The sequence below is a fragment of the Delphinapterus leucas genome, chromosome 5 (assembly GCF_059928025.1).
Source record: "Delphinapterus leucas isolate spDelLeu-1000000601 "Yukka" chromosome 5, BTC_Dleu_Yukka2, whole genome shotgun sequence".
Classification (NCBI taxonomy): Eukaryota; Metazoa; Chordata; class Mammalia; order Artiodactyla; family Monodontidae; genus Delphinapterus; species Delphinapterus leucas.
Genome location: NC_143133.1, coordinates 88,561,379 through 88,584,563, shown reverse-complemented (window position 1 = coordinate 88,584,563; position 23,185 = coordinate 88,561,379). Strand labels below are relative to the sequence as shown.

Sequence of the window (23,185 nt, the reverse complement as noted above, 5' to 3'; positions counted from 1 at the left end):
GAAAATAAATGCTAAAGGAAAACTTACTTCATTAAAGATTCAAGGTTTACTGAAACCTTCTTTTACTAGGAAAATAAAATAAAAGTTGAACAGTAGAAAAATAGAATTCTTACGTGTATCTCGACGAAACACACCCCTGGAATAAGCAGAGCTGAAGAGAAAGATAAGGGAAATAAAAGTCACCCACTTCATTGTGCCAAAGCCTTGTGGGGTTGATAGAAGAGAAAAGGTAGGATGAATAGAGGGAGATCAGCGCTAATATACTTCTTTAGCCAATAATTGTAGATTATTAACTAGACTCATCTTTGTATTTCATTGGCTCACAACTGATTACAAAAGTCATAGTATTCTTGCCAAAAAAATTGTTTGACTAAATCCGTTGCGTATGTTTGAGATCTGGAACTGTTTTCTCCACAAGACCTTGTCAATTCATTAGTTATGTAAAACACCTTATCAAATTTTACATAAGAGTTTAAACAATTTGTACGATTACCGCGTTCTCTGTGATTTACCATTTGAACATTTGAGTTTTCAGTATTTGCAAAAATTTAACCAAACCAATAACTTAGCTTGGAAATAACATATACTAAAAGAGCTAAGCTCTGCATTGATTCTATTACTAATTCAAACTGTACTTTTATTGATAAATAATGAAAAATGTACACATACCCACACACATTTGAGAACTAAGGAAAAGCCATAGCAGCAATATTAACTGAAATGGATACTCAAAAGTCCTACATTTTCATCTCAGCTCTGGCCCACATGTGGTTCAGGCCCTAGAGCAAAGTATTAGAGGCAATGTGGGTGTCTCTCATGAAATAGACATGGGGAAGAAAATGGACACAATGGCAGTAATGATGATCTTTGCCATCATAATATACACAGGACAGGCTGAGCCTGATTACACCTTTAGCGGTTATAAGAACACTAGATCTTCTTTACTAGGCATCATATTCTTTCCATCCCTATTTCACGCTTTTTTCCTTTCTCTCTTTTAATAAAAAGAGAAGTCACATGCTCTTTTTTAATGTTATTTTAAATTTCAAAATAAATTTAACTTCATGTCTAAAAACAAAGCTAAACAAAGATAATTTTTTTAAAATGTTTTTTCAAACTTCCTTTCTTATTCTCCCCACCCAAGATTCTGATCTCTACCTCTGAATGACTATTCTCTCTCTGCCCTTTTGCTCTAAAAGATGAACTATGCATTTCAATCAGTGGGAAAATTGACCGTCTGTGATACTACAGAACAATATTTAGTACCAAGCCAGTCATTTCATTTAATTAAATAACCGAGTCAATTAAAACTGTCAGTCATTTTGCCCTATGGCACATATAGACTCAGAGACTAGTAAATACTCAAGAGAAGAATTATTTTTCCTATTCAGTCATATGGTGAAAGAAACACACTTTCTATGATCTTATTTTATTTTGTTTCATTTTCAGGGTACTAATTAAATAATCAAGCACAGAAGAGGAGATAATAGAAAAACAGGTGATAGATTTTTAGATAGGTGACCGACATAGGTAATATACATACAGATGATAGCTAGCTAGCTAGAGCTGATAAGTTTTTTTAATGGCTCAAGGGAGTCCGAATAAGGGAGCCAGACTTGTCTTTCCAGCCATAGATGAACAGAAGTAAACGAATATCTGCCTATGGAATTATTTCCATTGGAGAAAACCATTTCTTTGAAGCCTGATATTGTATACTGTAAAAGAATGAAGGAAACTATGCTGATTTTCTGAATAAAAAAATAATTCCTTTTTGGGTAAATGAAGTCAACTTTTCTTTTAGCCTCCAAGAAAAAGTAGGCACTTTTATTTGAGGTCAGTATTCAACCCTGGCCTTTTCCTTAAAATGAGTCTTCTGGGAAAGCTTGATCAAACACACAATCCTTATCATTGGACTTAATTGTATGACTAATTCACAAAATCAGGCCTTTAGCATTCACACATATACTTTGTGCATATTTTTTTATTTAACAAATGAAGAGAATAATATTAGTTTTTCCACCTACTTTGCACTGTAATATTATACTGTACTATAATAGTAATATAGAAAACCAAAAGAAAATCAAATTCATTATGATTCTAGAAACCTAAAATTGATATTCCTATATTTAACGAAGATTGCATAATTTTCAAATATAAAACTGAAACACCTGAAAGAATCTTACTAAGAGTATCAATAATGCATTTTCCATATGTGTATCCTTTTTAAAGACTAGCAGATGGTTGAGAAATTAAAATATTTAATTCTTAACACTATCTGTTTAAAATTTATCTTAATTAATAAGTATCCCTTGAATATTTGCATTTTGTGGGTTCCCAAAGTAAGGATACCTACAGTTTTCTTCGATTAATTCTGCATGTACATTATAAACTGAAAGAAAAATGAAACTACATAATTGTTGGTTATTTCTAAATATTCTCTTCTTCAAGCTTTTAAAGTCATATTTAGTTAATCATCAAAGGAGTTTGGCATGGGAGTAAATGCAAATATTTAAACCAAGAGTTAAAAATACGTCTTACAGGTTCTAGTTTCTTTTTATGGAAAAAGTTTAAAGAGAGAGTGGTTAAGATGATTACTTCATATGCAAAGGTTAATAATGTACTGATCATTTAGAAGAGAAAAAAAATACCTCAGTTGAAATATAACTGGGAATTAAACCTGAGCCTTTATCCCTTTCGTCCTTTATTTTTGCATTCATTTTGACAGGATAGAAAAGGCACAGTTTTGAAGCAAATGAAATCTCTCTTGAGACCAGTCCCCTACTTCCTTGCCCTGCTAATCATAACCTTAAACCTACAGCCTCCTACCACACTCTGAATTCCTGAAGTTTCTCACCAAGTCATCCAAACCAGCTTTCCTTCCAACTGTCCATCTTCTTGGTCCAGCCCTTATGCCATCTCCTTCTGTGACAGATTATTACTTCTGGGTTGTCTTCTCTTAGAAAAAAAGTGAAACATATGCATTAAAATGTGACAACAATGTCGGATAATAGCCTCAGTATTTTAATAGAGACTTTCTAGAAACACTTAACCCAAAGTCATTCCAAAATAAGGGAAATTTGGATCTTTTTGGAGAGAAATTCAAGAACAAAAAAATCTCTTCTTAGCATTTTTCCTATGATACTATGGACATATGTGTGGATAGGTAGGGTAGATCCTACCTATCATGAAGGCTCTGGACTGCTTTCTAAAAAATATGAAGGGTAGAAAAGTAAAAGACCATTAAGCATCAAACTAACTAATTGAAACATGGTAAGCAATTTAATTTCTTGTTCACTTGTGAAGATATATTTCCCATTAATAAATAAGAAAATAAACTGTCCAAATTGTATGAACTTATATAGGCATCTAATGCAAACAAAAAATTGTAATGTAATCCAAATATCAATTGTCCCCTCATGTCCCTCCATAAACAGTTGCATTAGTGAGAAAATTCTTTGCTGAAAATTTCATAGGAAACAAAGAAAAGAAAGTTCACATTATGAAAACCACACTAGATCACCATTGTTGGCTTGTCCCATCTCTTAAGTCCTCTCTCCAAAGCTCCCATGGCAGGAGGGTCCCTTTTCCACCTTTCCTCATGTTACTATGGGACTCTAGAAATTACATGTACCTTCTCTCAGATTTCCTAACCATTTACTTCAAACTTCTCAACTCTTTACTATGCAGTTTAATTCAGCTCAGTGTCAATTTCTAGCTCCAAACTTGAACACGCAGATCTAGTTATATCTTTATGCTATATGGGTCAAGTTGAATTAAATCATCTTTAAGGACCCTTCTACCTTGAACATTCTGTGATTTCATATTCCCAGTGAAACAGTCATAGCATGAGAAAAGGGTCTGACTGTTAGAATGAATATAACAAATTAGGAAATTGGGATACAAATCTGAGAATTGGTCCATTGTTAAGCTGCCCAGTGGCTCATCAGGCATTACTCTCTATCCAATTCAGGTTAACATTTTTAAGAAATGAAAAGATCATTTAACTTGTCTAAATTATGGAAATAAAATGACACTTTCTCATATCTTTCTAGCATTTTTCCAATCCAAGAAAAATATAGCTAATGCCTGAAATCCATGTTTATCCATTCTTTGTATAAGTTAACAACAAATAGTCTATAAACATAGAAATTGAAATTAATACTAGTGACTCCTATCTCATAATAGTAGCTACAGATGGACATCAAACAGAAATTAATACACTGCTGAGAGTTTAATAGTGCTTAGTCTCTTCATATTCTATATATTTTTTCAAATATAATTCAAGAGACTTACTACCTAAAAAGGAGATTAGTTTAAAGGTACAAAATGGAACTATTTTTAACCTCTTGTAAAACAATAAAGGTTGTATAGCTAAAATATTCTTATGTTAAAATGTCAGTGGATCAAATTTAGGAAGTTTTCATTAAAGGATAAAAATTGTTTTCTCCTTCATATCTTCTAAAGCTTAAAATTAATCAAATGTTTTGTAATCTTACAGTGCTGGACTTTAGCTGAAACTTCTCTGGCTGGCCACCCAACTGAGCCATGAAATTTAAGTCTTGAAATTCTCGTTACCTTTTTAAGCATCCATATATGGGTTAACATCAAGAAATGAATTATTTGATCCAAAAAAACTTGTAACTTTTAAGAAATATATCAAATAAATAATTGGCCTAATCTTTTTTAAAGAGAAATTCATCTCTAGCCTAATTATAATAAACTATACAATGTAAATATTTTGAAAATGATTTTAAATATAATTATTGCACATATAAGCAATGAATTGTTCAAAATTAGTTTTTCGTGATATAGACATTGAAAAGAACAAAATTCTTTTATTAGAATAGTATTTATAGGTTTGAAGTTTCTGTTAGCAAAAATAGCTATTTGATAATAATATGCTGCTATAAAAATATGCATTCAAATAGCATAAAGAAGTAATTTCAGTAACGTATGATGTTGACAATGGCAATTTCTTTCCAAAATACTTTTGATTCACAGTTGTGAGATACGCAGTATATTTAATACGTGTAGCTTAATTATTAGATGAAATATATACAATTACTATTTCAATTTTTACATTTACATTAGATATTCATTCATTCATTAAAATTATATAAATTGGCCTCTCAGCATTTAATGTCTTGAAGGCAAATGCTGTTATTGATGAGTTCAAATTTCTCTTTGTTATTACATGGAAAATTGGCAAAAATTGCACATCGAGAAGCATGGTATCTAAAAGCAAACATTGTCCTAGCATCAACAAACCCATTATTTATTTAGGAACACCAGTGTTCTTGCTGACAGGGCACAATTCTGAAAAAAATGTTTCAGACTTATTTTATTACTTATTATTTTAAGCAGTACTACCTAGTCTTTCATTCATGTGAAAGAAATGTATCAAATGCTCACTAAATGCTCAAAATGTATTGAATGCTCACTAAATGCCACGCATTTCCTAGGCTATGAGGATACAAAAGATTAATAAAATACAGTCCCTGACTTTGAAGTTCTTGAAGACCTCCCTAGGTCTTGAAGCCCACAGTTTAATAGGGAAGATAGAACCATAGAAAGATAATTACACTGCAACATTGTAAAGTGCTGTGCATGTAGAACACAAAGTACTCCTGAGGTGCTAAAGAAGTATCAGAGGAGAAGCTCTAAATTTAAGGGCAATCCTGTCCATAAATAAGAGGTGTGGGCTCTAACCTCTTCAGGTAACTATGCAACTCAACAGACTGCAAAGCTTCAAATTTGCATTCTCTGGGTTCAATTTTGTCTATGAAGGAACTTTGCCTGAAGAAATGGAATGAGTAGGTAGAGGGCTGAGGGAAGTAAGGAGGGTAAGAATATGTGTAATTTCTAAATGTTTGATAAAATACCAAAATGAAGAAAGCAAAGAGTTAGACCTGAATTTAAAAGACAATGAAATTTCCTGTAGGAGTAAGAAAGAAAAGAAAGGCAGGCTGGCAATCAGAAAAAATAAAGCAGAATTTTCAATTATTTGGATTTGCAGGCAAAGCTAAGGATGAGATTGGTCATTTTAATATTATAAACCCCAAAGAAATGTATTGTTCTGGTAGAAAGCTACAAAATTTCTATGGGGAAATAGTTCATCTAAGATGACTGACAAAGTCAGTAGACCACCCAAATACTTAGTGATAAAACAGTGTTCTTGATCCAAGCCATATTTATTTAATAATACCATGTGCCTGGAAGTCTGAGAGGGCTTTCCCAGGGATGTGAGTTTTAAACTGAGAGTTTTTTAAATGGGCATAAAGAAAGATGAAAGAAAATAGCCTTCCAGGCACAGGGGACAAAATATGCTTGAGAAAAGAAAGAGCATGAAAGAAACTGAGAAAGGCTAGAGTTGAGGGGAAGCACAACGTGAGATGAGATATGAGAGTAGATGGTTTGTATGCCATCTTAGCTACAGTAGTATATTTGGTTTTCATTCTAAAAGCAATGAGAAGTTGAATGATTTTATTAGCCCAATGATATAATCTGATTTATGCTTCAGAAAATTACCCTAGTTGCAGTGTAGGGAAGAGACTAGAGAAGGCAAGAGTATATCTATGAAGACTAGTCAGGGGATTAATGCAATAGTCCCAGCAACAGATGGTGAGATCTTGACCTATAGCAGTAGTATAGAAATGGAAAGAAACGGACAGATTGAAGAGATATTTAGGAGCAGTACTTGTCTTGGACCCAAAAAAGAGACCCCCTTCTATAAAATCCATGCTTTAGAAGGCCTCCTCCAGCTTCTTCCAGCTATGTTCTGACCCAGTTATGTTCTGCTTCCAGCTATGCTCTGCTCACAAAACCGAGGGTATGTCTTCCTCCTATTCTAGACCATGATTCAGGCACCCTAACCCTGGAACTCCCAATCCAAACAGCTCTGAACCTCTTCTAGGGCCAGAGAGTTCCCTTACATGAGTATATCTTTCCATGGGCAGACCATATTACTGATGTATTTACTCCTAGGTCTGAGAAAAGGCCAAGAGGCAGCTTTTGAAGGTGGTATATAATAAGTTGGGATATAATAAGTGGAATTTCCACATGCACATAAATAACGTCCCTTCATAGTATAGGATAAAGCCAGGGATAGGCAGAAAAGAGAGGCAGGCGAGGGGTGGGGGGTGGTTCTCTCCAGCACAAAACTCCAAGGAGAAAAAATCAGCAGGACTGGATGGATTGAAAATGGTTGGTAAGAAAAGTAGAGGTGTCATGATGATTTCTAGCTTTCTGCCTTGTACAATTCAATGTTTGTGGCATGACTCACAGGTCTAAGGAGCACTGGACAAACACCAGAACTATGTAGGAATATCATTAGTATGATTTGGACATGTTTGATTTCAGGCATGTTTGAGACATCTAAGAAGAGATGTCAAAGACAAGAAAAAGAAATATAAGGAATCCAAATTGGAAAGTAAGAAGTAAAGCTGTCACGGTTTGCAGACAACAGGACACTATACATAGAAAATCCTTAAAATGCTACCAAAAAAACTACTAGAGCTCAACAATCAATTTGGTAAAGTTGCAGAATACAAGATTAATATACAGAAATCTGTTGCATATCTATACACTAACAATGAACTACCAGAAAGAGAAATTAAGGAAACAATCACATTTACAATTGCATCAAAAAGAATAAAATACTTAGGAATAAAGTTACCTAAGGAGGTGAAAGAACTGTGCTTGGAAAACTATAAGACACTGATGAAAGAAATTGAAGATGACACAAACAGATGGAAAGATAAACCATGTTCATAGATTGGAAGGCTTAATATTGTTAAAATGATCATACTACTCAATGCAATCTACAGACAATGCAATCCTTACCAAAATACCAATGGCATTTTTCACAAAACTAGAACAAATAATTTTAAAATTCGTATGGAACCACAAAAGACCCCGAATAGCCAAAACAATCTTGAGAAAGATGAACAGAGCTGGAAGAATCACACTCCTAGACTTCAGACTATACTACAAAGCTACAGTAATCAAAACAGCATGGTACTGGCACAAAAACAGACACACAGATCAATGAAACAGAGTAGAGAGCGCAGGAATAAACCCATGCACTCATGGTCAATTAATCTATGACAAAGGAGGCAAGAATATACAGTGGAGAAAAGACAGTCTCTTCAATAAGTGGTATTGGGAAAACTGAACAGCTGCATGGAAAAGAATGAAATAAGAACATCATCTAACATCGTATACAAAAATAAACTCAAAATTGATTAAAACCTAAATGTAAGACCAGATACTATAAAACTCTTAGAGGAAAACATGGGCAGAACACCCTTTGACATAAATTTTAGCAATATTTTTTTGAATCTGTCTCCTAAGGCAAAGAAAACAGAATCAAAAATAAAGAAGCGAGGCCTAATTAAGCTTAAAAGCTTTTGCACAGCAAAGGAACTTATCAATAAAACAAAAAGACAACCTACTGAGTGGGAGAAAATACTTGCAAATGATATGACCAATGAGGGATTAATATCCAAAGTATATAAATAGCTCATACAACTCAATATCAAAAAAAAAACCCAATTAAAAATGGGCAGAATATCTGAATAGACATTTTTCCAAAGAATACATACAGATGGGCAATAGGCACATGAAAAGATGCTCAACATCACCGATCATCAGGGAAATGCAAATCAAAACCACAGTGAGATATTACCTCACACCTGTCGGAATAGATGTCATCAAAAAGACCACAAAAAACAAATGTTGGCAAGAATGTGGAGAAAAGGGAATACTTGTACATTGTTGGCTACACATTGTTGGGTGCAGCTACTGAAAAACATTATGGAAGTTTTTCAAAAAACTAAAAATAGAACTACGATGATCCAGCAATTCCACTCCTGTGTGTCTATCCAATAAAAAAAAAAATTAAAAAAACCCACTAATGTGAAAAGGTACATGCACCCCAATGTTCATAGCAGCATTATTTACAATTGCCAAGATATGGAAGCAACCTAAGGGTCCATCAACAGACGAATTAATAAAGAAGATATGGTATACACATACAATGTAATATTACTCAGCCATAAAAAAAATTTTGCCATTTGCAGCAACATGGATAGAACTGGAGGGTATTATGCTTAGTGAAATAAGTCAGACACAGAAAGACAAATACTGTATGCTATCACTTATATGTGTAATCTAAAAAATAAAACAAACTAGTGAATATAACAAAAAAAGAAACTGACAAATATAGAGAACAAACTAATGGTTACCAGTGGCAGGAGGGAAGAGAGGAGGGACAAGATAGGGATAGGGAATTAAGAGGTACAAACTACTATGTAATAAAATAAATAAGCTATAAGGACATATTGTACAGCACAGGGAATATAGTGAATATTTTATAGTAACTATAAATGGAGTACAATTTTTTTAAATTGTGAACCATTATGCTGTACACCTGAAACTTGTATAATATTGTAAATCAACTATACCTCAATAAATAAAAAAATATTAAAAATTAAAAGAACACTGAAAAAAAAAAAGAGATGTCAAGCAAGATAGCTATAGAGTTTAGAGGGCAGAGGCAAGGCCTAAGCTTGGAATATTATTTGTGAGTCACAAAGCAGTACAAGATTGAGATAGGCTAGGAAGACAGTAACATGAGACAAGGAGAGGCCCATTATGGAATGGAAAGATCAAAGATCAAATAACAGGTGGCCAGAGAAGAGGAAACAAGTCAAGGCATTGTTATACCAGGGAATGTAAGGGAAGAGAATGTTTACTAAAGAGTTACAAATGTTACTGACAGGGATAGTAAACAAGAATTGAAATAATATCTATTGCAAGAGCATTACCAACGTCCTTAATAGAGCTGTTTGATGGAATGATGAGCCCAAAAACCACACTGGAGTGGCTGGAAAGGTGGATGGGAGGAGAGGAATAAATAACTACAGTATAGATAACTCTTCCAAGAAATCTGGATGTGAAGGGGGGCAACTGGAGAAGGTTGAGGGTGAAAGAAAATTTTCACTGATGAGCATTTAGAAGCCAATGACAAGGGTTTTACTGACTGTGGCTTTTATTTACTCTGTAAGGAAGGGATTGCTAAGAATGAATGGCTTGGAATTGAATATTTGAGGGAAATTGAGAAGTTGAAGTAGTCATTAAAAAAAGAGGGCATGCACTAAACAGAGAAACGTATTACATGGGGCTAAATTGAAAAGTAAGAAAGTGTATTTGTGGCACTCATCTCCCTCTGCAACCCCTCACTAGGGCTCATGATAAACCCTCTGTTCTGTTGGTTAATTCCTGAGTGGAATCTCAGATGGGCAACCAAGTGAAGAGCAGAACCTGAGGCAGAGGTTCCATGGTTCTTCAACTCTCACCATGTAGGTCCTATCCCACTAGGACAGAGGTTAATTGACCCTTGTAAATAGCCTGTAAGGCCTGAACTTTGGTGCTTGAACTTTGGAATATCTATTTGGTTGTTCAGAAACTTATTTTTCCCTTTTTCTTTTTTGGATCATTAAGGTTGTTAGATCAGTGTTTCCTTACAATTGAAACGCTGCAATTTATACCCTACATGCCCAGTATAATATATAATAAGGTCTTTGAAGGGATACCCCATGTATTATTATGTTCACTATATCTAACACCTGATCCAGTGCATGCTTTGGATATGGAAGCCATTCAAAACTTTCACTGACTGTCAGTTTAACTTGACTGAGCAGGAGTCAATTGCACTCCTGTGGTAAGAGGCCATGAGCAACTTGATATTGATACCGTATGTCCTCCCACATTTTGTGTTTCTCATTGGATGCAATCTGGGAATTAGTTTGGTTTCAGGGATAACATGGAGGCAAACATGTTAGCAAATGCTGAGTTACTTCAGTCCTGGCCAACTAGAAAAGCTAACACATTCTTGCCATTAGGCATATGGAGATGTATTTACATAGCCTGATGATATATCCCATTGGTCCAGCAGCCACATTCACTGTCCAGAGTGTTGCTCAATTCTTAACCTGTTGCCGTATGGCTGACACTTCTTTGTACTCCCCACCCAAATCCAAGTCCCAAGCCAATACTAATTCCCATTTATAATCTTTTGTGTGCAGTTTAGGTGAGTAAACAAAAGGGGTGCTAGAAAAGTTCAAATATGAAACTCTTTCCAATTATTCAACCACCTTGTTACGCAAGACCACCTGTAGAGAACTTGCTCAAGGCCACTTACTACACTGGTGCTATTGCTTCTTCATTAGCCATATTAAACTGATAGCTACAATAACCTAAATCAGTCCATTCAGAGGTTGTTCTTTGGTTCATTTTGACTATACCTTAAAATTGTGAGCCCATTTCTGGGAAATATCAAATATGGAATGTGTCTGCAAGGATGAGGAGAAGAAGGTATGAGTAATATTCCTTTACTCAGTAGGAAAAATCTGGAGACATTAATACAGATATCCTTTTTTTAAATTAAAAAATGTTTATATAGCAAAAAAAAGATTAGATTGCATGCTATTTCTAATATTCTTTGCTATCCACACACTGGGGTACATCTAACCAACTTGTGCATATGTTGGAGCCTCTCCATCTGTAGCCATGATCATCTAAGAAGGATTTCTATACCCTGTGAACTTGAAATTATTTCCTAATGCCTGATGGCACAATCCAAAATCTATATTAGCTTCCTCTTTATTGCCAAAAGGCTCTAAAACCCATCAACTAAAATAAGATTCTTATTTTCAACTATCTTTAGAACAGTTTTTCAAACAGGGTCACAAAATAAATTTCGTGCCATGACCAATATTTTTTAGTAAAATAAAATGAACAGAAATGATCAGGGTGAATTACATAGAGTAGGATAAATATCATTTTGTGAAATGTTTGCTATATATGTCATTAGTTCATTATGTAAAATGCATTTCTTACTACAGTCACTGTAAAAACACTTGAAGATCTATTCCTCCCCTTAAAATCCACTTGACATAAGCTCAGTGTGTATGTTCAAAATCAATTTGTCATCTTCCCACCACAACCCTCATTTAATTTTCTTCCAGATTTACCTACTTGACTTATTATTCCCTAATTCTCCATGTCACTCATTTTTATAACCTTATAGTAATTTTAATGCCTCCTTCTCCTTAACCTCAAGTATTCAATCTGTCCCTAAATAGTTCTGATCCATTCTTTAAAATCTCACATTTATCCTTATCCCCCAAACACTGACACAACTCTGGTTCAGGCTTTCACCAAATCATGCCAGAGTTATTATAATAAACTCTTAATTAATGTTCATACCTGGAGTCCTTATATGCTCTGATTAATCCTAAAACTTTTCTCTCCTTAAAGTCTTTTTACATTACATTACATTTTAAATAAATTCCAGGCTCCTTACCCCGGTAGTTAAAATGTTCAGGAATCTGATTCCACTAGTTTATAACATCCATGAAAGCAGAGGCTTTATCTTTCTCCATCACTGCAGTAACCCTAGTGGATAGCACATGATTGGCATATAACATGTGTTCAATAATATTTGTTAAATGGATGAGTAAATGAGTGAACAAATAAAAGAAGTATCTCTGTAGCATAATCTTTTATTTCTCTTGCACATATAAGTTCCCCTATTAAGACAGTGATATTCAGTGTAATATTTTTGGCAACCCTATAAAACATATAACACCATAATGGGTGAGAAGATTGTGCAAGGTGTTGCAAGGTCATCTTCATCTTACCCAGCATACCAAGCTCATTTCCAGACCAGGTCTCTGTTTATTAGGCAGTCTCCCACCATGATGACTTTCCTCTGCTTTCTATTTATATAAATCCTCCTCTTCAGAGCACACCTCAGAACTTTCTCTCCCCCAGTCTTACAGTCTTCTCACTCTCTTCTGATAATTTCTATTACTTTTATTAGTTCTTAGTCATACCTCTTGAATTTTATGGTTTTACTAAATTGTAATTATTTTATAAGAGTAAAGATTTGTCCTATTTATTGTATTCTCCACAAAATCTCGGTCCAGTACTAGACGAGAGTTGTTAAACCCATTAATTAAATTTAATTAGTAAAAATGTGCAAAATGATTGCATTGTGGAAAAAAACTAAGGAATGTTATTAAATATCCATCTCTAGCAAATTTAAGAGACATACAAGTAATCACATACATTCCTGGCATGTAGTATTTATGAGAATTCATTCACAAATGTTTGTTGAGTGAATGAATGAGTAAAAAACCAAATAAACAGTTTCTAGTCTAGTGTCCATAAACTCTTCGATATCCATGAAAGCATAATGAAAGTCCATGGGCTTATTGTCAATATTGCAAATAATAATAATAGAAATTTTGTGTTTACTCATGATGAGACTGCAAATACTAACTAAAATCTCAAGTGCCTTTACATTAGATTAGAGGTAAATCAACTGTACCGAAGCACTGATGAGTGTGTCAGGAGAAAAATGCAGCAGTTTATCTAACAAACATTTATAAAGTGCCTACAATGTGCCAATGTTGTAGCAGTGCTCAGATTAGCTCATTCCCTCCTCAGAAGAACGCTGTAAGGGTAACACGGTTATTATCTCTATTTTACAACTGAAGAAACTGAGATTGAGTTAAAGTAACTGAGGTTAAGTAACTTGCCCAAGGTCAACAGTTAGTGAGCAACAGAGCAAGAATTATGAACTCATGCAGCATGGGGTCAGGAGGGTATAGATCTAATCTATGTATAGATCTAATCGATGATGCCTTTCAAAAAATTAGAGCACTTGTTCTCCACTGATAGTCCCTAAAAGCTTTCATTATATATGCAAAGCTACATCCATTGCCATTGGCAGTAGAAATTATTTTTCCTTGAGTTTGCGCTGCAGAAGCTGGCATGAGGATCTACCCTTTGTGTTTTATGCTTTATTCTTTGTTCTCCTAAAATAAGGTCTCTGTCATAAAGGCCTTGCTTTTTACCTTTCCTGTAACAATCCCAGTGGCTGCAGCAGCAAGATGGGAAGTTGGTAGAGGTGGCAGTGCAAGATAAAGAGGAAAACAGACACTGGCCACCACATTGGAAATTAGACAGTAAAGTATCCATGAATATTTCAAATTTCAGATAATCTGGCAATAAATTAAAGCTAGAATCTACTCTTTCATATTATTTTACTTTACTATGTTAAAAACAGGCATATAAATCTTTATCTTAAAATATTTTAATTCATATTCTTTTCAATCATTGCTTTTCCACTTCTAGAAGACCTGTAGAAAGAGTACTCTTTCATAACTCTGAAAGCAAAGTCCTTCTAAGCCACAAAGTCTTGCTCATCCTAGGAAGATTAGATGTGAGGTTGTTTTCAGTTTAGTTGTACTAATGATTGCCTTTCAAGCCCAGCAGGTTAGATAAGACATCTGTGGAATTTGTTTGGAGACAAATGGGTGCTCAGATACAAAACTGCTGGATTAAGCAGAGGCAGTGTGGAATGGAATGATAAATACAAATGCGAGCCATGTAAAGGTGGCAACCAGAAAAAACAAGGTATTCATGGTAATGCGCATCCTTTCAGTAATAATTATTTGGGAGGTTTCTGGATGAGATAACACAGCCACTGCATAGAACTGTTATTGCACATTTCTTTCTCTTTGTTATTCATTCATTCAGTTCATTCGAATGAATATCTAGTGTCTGCTATATTTCCCACATATTTCTAGTGTCTATGCCAGGTACTGTATGAGGCATTATCATGTGTTGATTAAGAGCAGACTTGGGAACAGACTCCCCAAGTTTAAATGCCAGCCCCACTACTGGCTATGTGGAATTGGGCAAGTTACTCCAACTCTCTGTGCCTTGATTTTTTCTCTTCCAAATTGGGATAATGTTTATTTATGGGATCACTATGAGGATTAAATTAGTTAATGCATGTCAAGTGTAAACAGTGCCTGGCACATATAGGCACTCAGTGAATTTTAGGAAAAGCAGGTTGGAACCAGCACCGGCTCTTACCTTGAGCGTGTTCAGATGAAATTGCACCTATAGATGTACATGCAAGAGCACTTTAGCTAAGAAGGCAAAACAGCATATGGCTAACTGTAGACTGGCCTTTAGAAACTCTGAAATTGTCCACATAGGGAAGGTCGCAGAAAGTTCTGTAGGGCAGTGTGGTCAGAGGTGTGACTTAACCTAGAGTATGGGTTCAACCTGGACATTTTGCTATCCTCATTATTCAGACCAACACAGTTTTAAGAGACTAAAGCAAAATCTTAGGACTAGAAAAGTCCTTATAGATAATTGGTTCCATGTCTTTTGTTTTACAGAAAAGAATATAAAGGCCAGTTAGCCAGTTCATCAACAAATTTGTTGATGACCTACTATGTGCCAGCCTCTACTCTAGGTGCTGGAGATTCACCATTGAGCAAAACATACATATTCCTTGACCTCAAGGAGCTTACATTCCAGTAGAAAAGACAGCAAGTAAACAAGTAAATAAATAAATAGCTAATTTTATGTACTGATAAGTTGAAGATAATAAAATCAGGTACTGAGAAAGAATGTGATTAGTGAAGGGCTATGGTTTTTCCAAAGGGTGTCAGAGAAGACCTGTCTGAGGAGGTGACATTTCAGTTGAGATCTGAATGATGACAACGAGACGGGCATGGTGAGATTAGGGTTGGGGGCAAGGGGCATTCAAAGTAAAAGACACCGTAAGTGAAAAGGCTCTAAGAGGGAACAAAAAGTAGGCCAGGATAGCTATAGTGCAGTGAACAAGGAGAGAGTAGGAGATGAGGTCCAGAAAGAGGCAGAAGCTGATGCTCTAGACCTCAGTAAGGAGCCTGAACTTTATTCTGGAGGTTGTTCAAAGTCATAGGTCAATTCTTAAGCAGCAGCATGACAAGATCTAATCTAACCTTTAGAAAGATCACTGTCTAGATGTAATAGACCACACTGGGCAAGAGTAGAGGTAGGGAAACCAGCAGGCTTGGTAGTAGCCCAACAAGAGATGATGGTGGTTTAGGTTAGGATTATAGCAAAGGAAATGGTGACCAGTGGTCAGATTCTGAATACATTTGGGGAGTAGAGCTACCAGTTCTTACAGATAAATTGGATGTGCAGTGTGAGGGGAAAAAAAGACCCAATGACTCGTAGGTTTTGACCTCAAGAACTGAAGAATGCTGGAGCCATTTGTGGAGATGGGGAGGGTTTGGGGGACAGATGGGGGAGAAGAAGGTGGGAGAAGACATACAGGTTTAAGGAAGGTAATTGATAGCTCTGTTTGGCCTTGTTAAGTTTGAAATATCTGTTAGACATCCTGGTAGAAATGTCACCAACAGTACTTAATAGAGCGAAATATATGGTGAGAATTCGTTAATTGTTGATAGATTATACATATATGTGACAATCAAAGCCAGGTTTACCTTGATAGAAAAGATAATAAATTTCTACTTTTACTTATCTGCAGTCCCACTGAGTTGCAAATGGATATTTCTAAGCAATATCACTTGGTTATTCTCATGAACAATTATTGGTTAGTCACATACACTCTCTGATTTAATGATACAATATCTACCTTGGTGACCATACCGATATATCTTGACCCTACAATTTGAATATTCTTGTGCAAATAATGAGATAGATTTACAGTTGTATTTAATTTGGACAAATAATTAATTCAAAATCTTTCTTGAGAATATACATTGTATTAGAAACAATATTGGTGCTTTATGATATGCACAAAAATATCAATATGCACAGTAATTTTTCCAGGATTTTACAAATTAAAAAGCCAAGGCAAGCCAAAAAAAAATCTATAATATAAGGCATTCAGCCATGAATGCTAAATAAAGATACAAGCAAAAAGCACTTCTATTCAATCATAGTACTTTAAAATTTTAATATATAGAACTATCCGACCCCTTAAACTTTAGAATCATCTCTGACTGTAGTGAATTTCTTTTGCATACAAAAATCATCCTGTAGAAATCCTTCAATATATTAAAGAATGAATTCATTTAAAGATTTTTTAAATTATAACATCAGGCCATTCATCACGTTGAAGGCCAACGACCTGATGTTTATACTTTAATCCTTTGCCACAGATAATTTGCAAAACCTAGGCAGACAGCAAATACTTTACAACTCTGATCAACAAAGAGTGAACTATGTCCATTGAAAAGTATACTCTGGGCAAATGAATTACAGAAAGTCCACACAAAGAAATGACCTCCAGGGAGTAGCCTAGCTTTGGGGAGAAGGAGAAATGCTGAGTCCAGCATCTGTGTTATCAATCAGGGAAATCTTACCTGGTAGAGATTCAACAAACAAGTCCCATTATTCTATAATGTGGGTGACAGCTAACAGCTCTGAAAAGCTCCAGTGGTAAATACAATAAAACAATCACTAACTTAGATATGACAGTGATCTAATTTGGGGAAATATTTTTTTTTTTTACATCTTTATTGGAGTATAATTGCTTTACAATGGTGTGTTAGTTTCTGCTTTATAACAAAGTGAATCAGTTATACATATACATATGTTCCCATATCTCCTCCCTCCTGCGTCTCCCTCCCTCCCACCCTCCCCATCCCACCCATCCAGGTGGTCACAAAGCACCGAGCTGATCTCCCTGTGCTATGCGGCTGCTTCCCACTAGCTATCTACCTTACGTTTGGTAGTGTATGTATGTCCATGCCACTCTCTCACTTTGTCACAGCTTACACTTCCCCCTCCCCCTATCCTCAAGTCCATTCTCTAGTAGGGCCACGTCTCCATTCCCGTCTTACCCCTAGGTTCTTCATGACATTTTTTTTTCTTATATTCCATATATATGTGTCAGCATACGGTATTTTAAAATATTTGTTATGTCTCACATGTTCTGCCAAGCCCCCTTAACACATAAGTGAAGAGGCATTTGTAAGGGACGACATGATGAAGTAAAACTAGGGATTATAATATCAGTTTTCTACAACACCTCACATCACTTTACCTCTTCCAATATAAAAAGTCTTAAAAATATGGCAGTGGGTGCCATACTACACACAAATTAGCAAAATGATCCCAGAGACATTAAACTTAGTTTGTAGAAGTTCTTTCTCCCTCTGACCTGCTGTCAAAACCTCATGATGTACAAGGAGAACACACAACTCTTATATGACACTCCTATGTTCAGAGAGAAGCGACTAAGCCCACAGACTGCCTGGGTGTGATCATCCCTCTGCCATTTACTAGTTTTTGCCATTGGACAAGTTACTTCTTTATGCCTCAATCTCCTCAACTACAAATTGGGGATGCGAATTTGTTTTAAAGGATTCAATAATTTAATACGTGTAAAGTGCCTAGAAAGTACCAGGCACATAGCAAGTGCTCAATAAATGTTGGCTATTATTACTATAGCTTTTATTATCACTATTATATGTTGTAAATACACAAGTACATGTATATGTGAAAATTATGGTGTCCAAAAAAAAAAACAACAAGCAAACAAATGGGAGTGAAGAGTCCAAGATATTTAGCAAACAGGATATACTTTAGGTGGAGAGACAGAAAGAATACACACAGCTACTCACATATATCTTATTCATTACTGATGTCTGCCGAGGTGATTCTAGGAAATATTTGTAAGGCTAACCTGCACAATCCTTGTAAAGAACCTTTACATTTTCCCTGTTTCAAAGTCTTAATACAGTTAAAAGCAGCCAAGGTTAATCTGGAATCCCTAAGGGGAAAACAATAAAAAACCGCTAGAAAATGTTTATTTTATTTCATTTTAGGTATGCATGTTACATGCCTAGAATAGTACCAGGCACCTAGCAGAATCCTGATATAAGATGAGTGTTAAAACAGGAGTCAGAGTCAGTTATGACCTCTGCCACTAACAGGCTGTGACCTGGAAGTGAATTACTTTCCTGTCTCAATTTTACAGCTACAAATGCAAGAGATAATAGTTACTATGTATATTCATAAGTTTCCTCTGGTCTTCAGCACTTAAAAACTTCCCATTTAAAAATTTTTAAATGAATTAAGTCTCACTATTAAATAGTCCTGCTTTATCATTCTCCAAAACATCACAGGAGAGATTTCTCTGAAGATCCTTACCTTCTATCTTAATTTGACAAACAAACAAACAAAAAATGCCTCAGGATGCCCTTATTTTATATGAAAATTCCCAAAATTTGGGGTGTTGGCACTACTATCACTGGATATTTACCAAATACTCACACACTGAAGATGACGTGTCCCCATAAAATAAAATATCAGTACCTATGTGGTGGGATAGCATTTGATCTAGTAAATTCTCCTCCTTTTTTCAGAAAATGTTGATTTTTGTCATAAGTAGTTAGGATATTCTGTGCTAAATGCTTTAGAGGAGGGATGTAAAAGGATGAAAAGCATGGACAAAGAGTTCTCTTTAATGTTGGCTTCTAAAACTTAAGCTCTTAGAGGAGCTGAAAGTATTACTGAAGTAGACAAAATGTTTGGGGGAAGTACTTGGGGAAGAGCAAAGGACATGAGAAGAGACAAGAAATAATCTATCAGGCTGGGGAGAGGAGACAGATGTGGAGGGAAGTAATAAGAATATGGTCCCTGGTAAATATCATATGATATCACTTATATGTGGAACCTAAAATATGATACAAATGAAGTTATTTACAAAACAGAAACAGGCTCACAGACATAGACTTACGGTTATCAAAGGGGAAGGGGAGAGGGGATAAATTAAGAGTTTGGGATTAACAGATAAAAACTACTAGGTATAAAATAGATAAACAACAAGGTCCTACTGTATAGCACAGGCAACTATATTCAATATCCTGTAATAAACCGTAATGGAGAAGAATATGAAAAGGAATATATATACGCATATATATGTACATATATCATTGAATCCCTTTGCTGTACACCAGAAACTAACACAACATTGTAAATCAGCTCTACTTCAATTAAAAAAGAAAAAAAAGAATATGGTCCCTCAAAGTCAGAGAGAAAGGCTTGTCTTAAAGGCTCTCTTTTTCTCCAAGAGTGTAGGAAAGCTTTAGAAAAATTAGTATCTTGAGAGAAAGACAGACCCTGTATTCTATTCAGGAAGGGTTTGGGAGGGAGTAATACCCCAGAGAGGAAATAACTGTGAGACGTGTCTTAAGCAACCCCAAAGTGATGGAGATGAAAAGTACTCTACTTGAGCAGGTTCAAAACTGAAATACATTTGACTTAGAAAAAATTAAGGAAAGTTACATTCTTACACAGCTGCTTTACTTACAAACGCACACATGTATTTAAGTAAATTAAAACTAATTTTTCTTTGAAAATTGATCTATATCCCCCCAAATTTTTAGCGAATGTCAGGGATATCACAAATGCATTATAAACCTAAGAACCTAAAGTAACATGTATAATTTTAAAAATCACTTAAATAGATTAATTATTCAGGTTCATTTTTGCTGTTATTTATAAATCATATAATTTTATGAAAATAAGTTATATTACAAAGATTTACAGAAGAAACCGGATGTAAGTGCCATGTTCAAAAGGTCATTCATTTTGGTTAAATTATCAATATCTCTAAATACACATATTTTTCAATATATAGTGACTATATTGCATATAATTGCACATATTCAATATCTACACATACAATTTTTTAATAGTTTCTACTAGTTATTTTCTTTAAACAATGGGAGGCAGATTTCTGATTCAATCTGATGACCTGGATTTGCTACATGTCTTTCTGTTTTTATGTCACTGTTAAGTATCAATATATTCATAGAATTTAATCATATACCCTAGTAGGGATTTTTAGAGAAATCTTTAACTAATTTTGAAATATATTAAGCATTCATTGTTTTAGTCAATCATTCCACAAATATTTATTGCATGCCTGCAGCGTACCAGGAATTATGCTAAGGTATAAATAAAGCACCTTGCTCCCATTACACCACTATTGAATAAAGTCAGTAATAAATATTTTCAACATGTAGTTTTTAACACGTTTTCATAAAATCCAGTGTGAGTGGAGACTATAGTAACGTGATTACACTAGTAGAATTCTGTAGTTTACAAAAATCTTGGGAAATTAGAAATGCTAGTGAAATTTCATTAATTTGAAAAATCTGTAGGAAGAGCTGCTTAATTTACCTTTTCAATTACATATCTTACATGAAATTGAAATGAAACAAAAACTGATCCTCTCATATTCCATTTGATTTACATTATTCATCCATTTTAATATGCCATTATTTAAGACATGATTTAACAATTTAGTAATAACTTTTCAGAGGAGAGGAAAGAAGAAAAAAAGAAAGCACCATTAAAAAACACATATCATACACTAGCAAAAGTAAAATAGATAGCTAGTGGGAAGCAGCCACATAGCACAGGGAGATCAGCTCGGTGCTTTGTGAAAACCTAGAGGGGTGGGATACGAAGGGTGGGAGGGAGACACAAGAGGGAGGAGATATGGGGATATATGTATATATATAGCTGATTCACTTTGTTATAAAGCAGAAATTAACACATACAAATTAAGTAAAGCAATTACACTTCAATAAAGATGTTAAAAAAAAAACACATATCAGTTCCAAGATGCTCCCTAATTTTAGATATGTTACAACAATAAAACAAGTAATCATCTTAGATTAGGAAACTAAGGTATTTTAAAGGCCATTTTTGAAGTTAGAATCTTATTTCCATTCAACAGGATTTTTTGTACTACTCAGAGTGCAGAATACAAATTTAAATGGACTGTTCCTTGAAAATTAATAGACTTAACTTTTGTCAAGGAAATATCTAACAATGCAGGAAGTGTCACTGCTTCAAATAACAAATTTATTTGAACGTATGAATTGCTATCAGAGTTGGTCAGCTGATTTTAATACCTAAGAGGTCACACATACCTCCTCATACACTCTTACCAATTCTGAATATACATCAAATTCATAGATCATTGTAGTATTTGATGTTCTGATCTCAAATTTTTTAAATTTAAGAAAATTTTATAATAAATTGTAGCAAATTTTATGTTTATAAGCACATATGATAGCAAGTTTGCTACACCAACAGAGAAATTACAGAGCTAATGAATTCACACGTTTAAACAGAATTTAATTTAATTTTATTCAAATTAACACAAAAGATGGTATTCTGGGTGCTGGGAAAAATAAAACAAGCGGTATGTGATATCAGCCAAATAATTAGAGAATCAATCAAAGTAGAAAAGTATATCAGACCTGATTCATCAAACCTAGTCACAATGACCCTTCCATGTTAAATATCCTTTTAAAGATCAAAATTATATGAGAGAACATATAGTAGATCCTTAAAACTGTCTTAACTCTGAATTTGCTAATATCACAGTAATGAGTTACTGGACAAAGAAACTAGAAACCCAAAAAGCAATATTGAAATATATATGGGGCTGGCTAGACCTTTTAGGTGATAGGCTGGCATATAGTAAATGCACAACAAATATTTGACTTATTCAGTGAATAAGAGAATAAGTGAGTGACTCACTCAACATCCCAACACCCTCAATTAAAATGTATGTCTCAGCACAAGTATAAACTTGTACATGCAAAGGACCTTCAGAGTTGTTTGAAAGTAATCAAAACTGTGAATGTTAAATCTGCAATTTCTAAATATCTATCATTACAGATTTGTATTAAATTTAGGAGTGACATAACTGAGAACTAAAATATTGCCTGCCAAATCAGTAAACAAAGGATGTTGCAGCCATCAAGCCACTATATTACAGCCTCTTGGGGGTGAGCCCTGAAGGAATTCAGGATGGAGACAAACAGGGCAGTCCACTGCCAAGCCCATCTAGCAGTCAGCTGCTACAGCCACCACCAGTGATGCACCTGAGGAAACTCAGGATACTGGCCCAGATAGCTGAGGTGCCTATCAAAGGAATTATTTCAATGAGCCGAGACTCTTGCATCTTCCCATACATAGAAAAGCACTAAATTCTTTAACTCGAGATATCTGGTTTTCTTTTATTAACAGTAATATTTTGATGTTCCACCTACCTGGTCCTTGTTGCAGAAACTCCTATTTATCCTGGCTCCCCCCTTGTCTCTTCGGAGCAGTCTCTCAGAGTTACCTGAGATGCTGTGTCCCAGGCTTAAGACCTCAGATTTGTCCACCGAATAAAATATAACTCTAAACTTTAAGTTGTGCATTATGTTTTAAGTCGACATAACAGTAAATTCATTATCTGAGGGTCAACAAGAGACTAAATTGGCTCCAA

General features: G+C 34.8%; 1 protein-coding gene across 11 annotated transcripts in view; it reads right to left on the bottom strand.

The window, feature by feature from the left end:
* Positions 1-23,185, bottom strand: part of ALB (albumin) — a 142,302-nt gene that overhangs the window by 16,679 nt on the left and 102,438 nt on the right. For 7 of the 11 annotated variants that reach the window (XM_089912040.1, XM_089912042.1, XM_089912039.1 and 4 more), the window contains 2 exons: positions 2,855-2,955; positions 114-151 (listed from right to left, as the gene is read on the bottom strand). In XM_089912040.1, coding sequence (XP_089768166.1) covers positions 114-151; positions 2,855-2,862 — 46 coding nt within the window. In that variant the 5' untranslated portion in view covers positions 2,863-2,955. The other 4 variants (XM_089912045.1, XM_089912046.1, XM_089912041.1 and 1 more) reach the window with 3 other exon arrangements.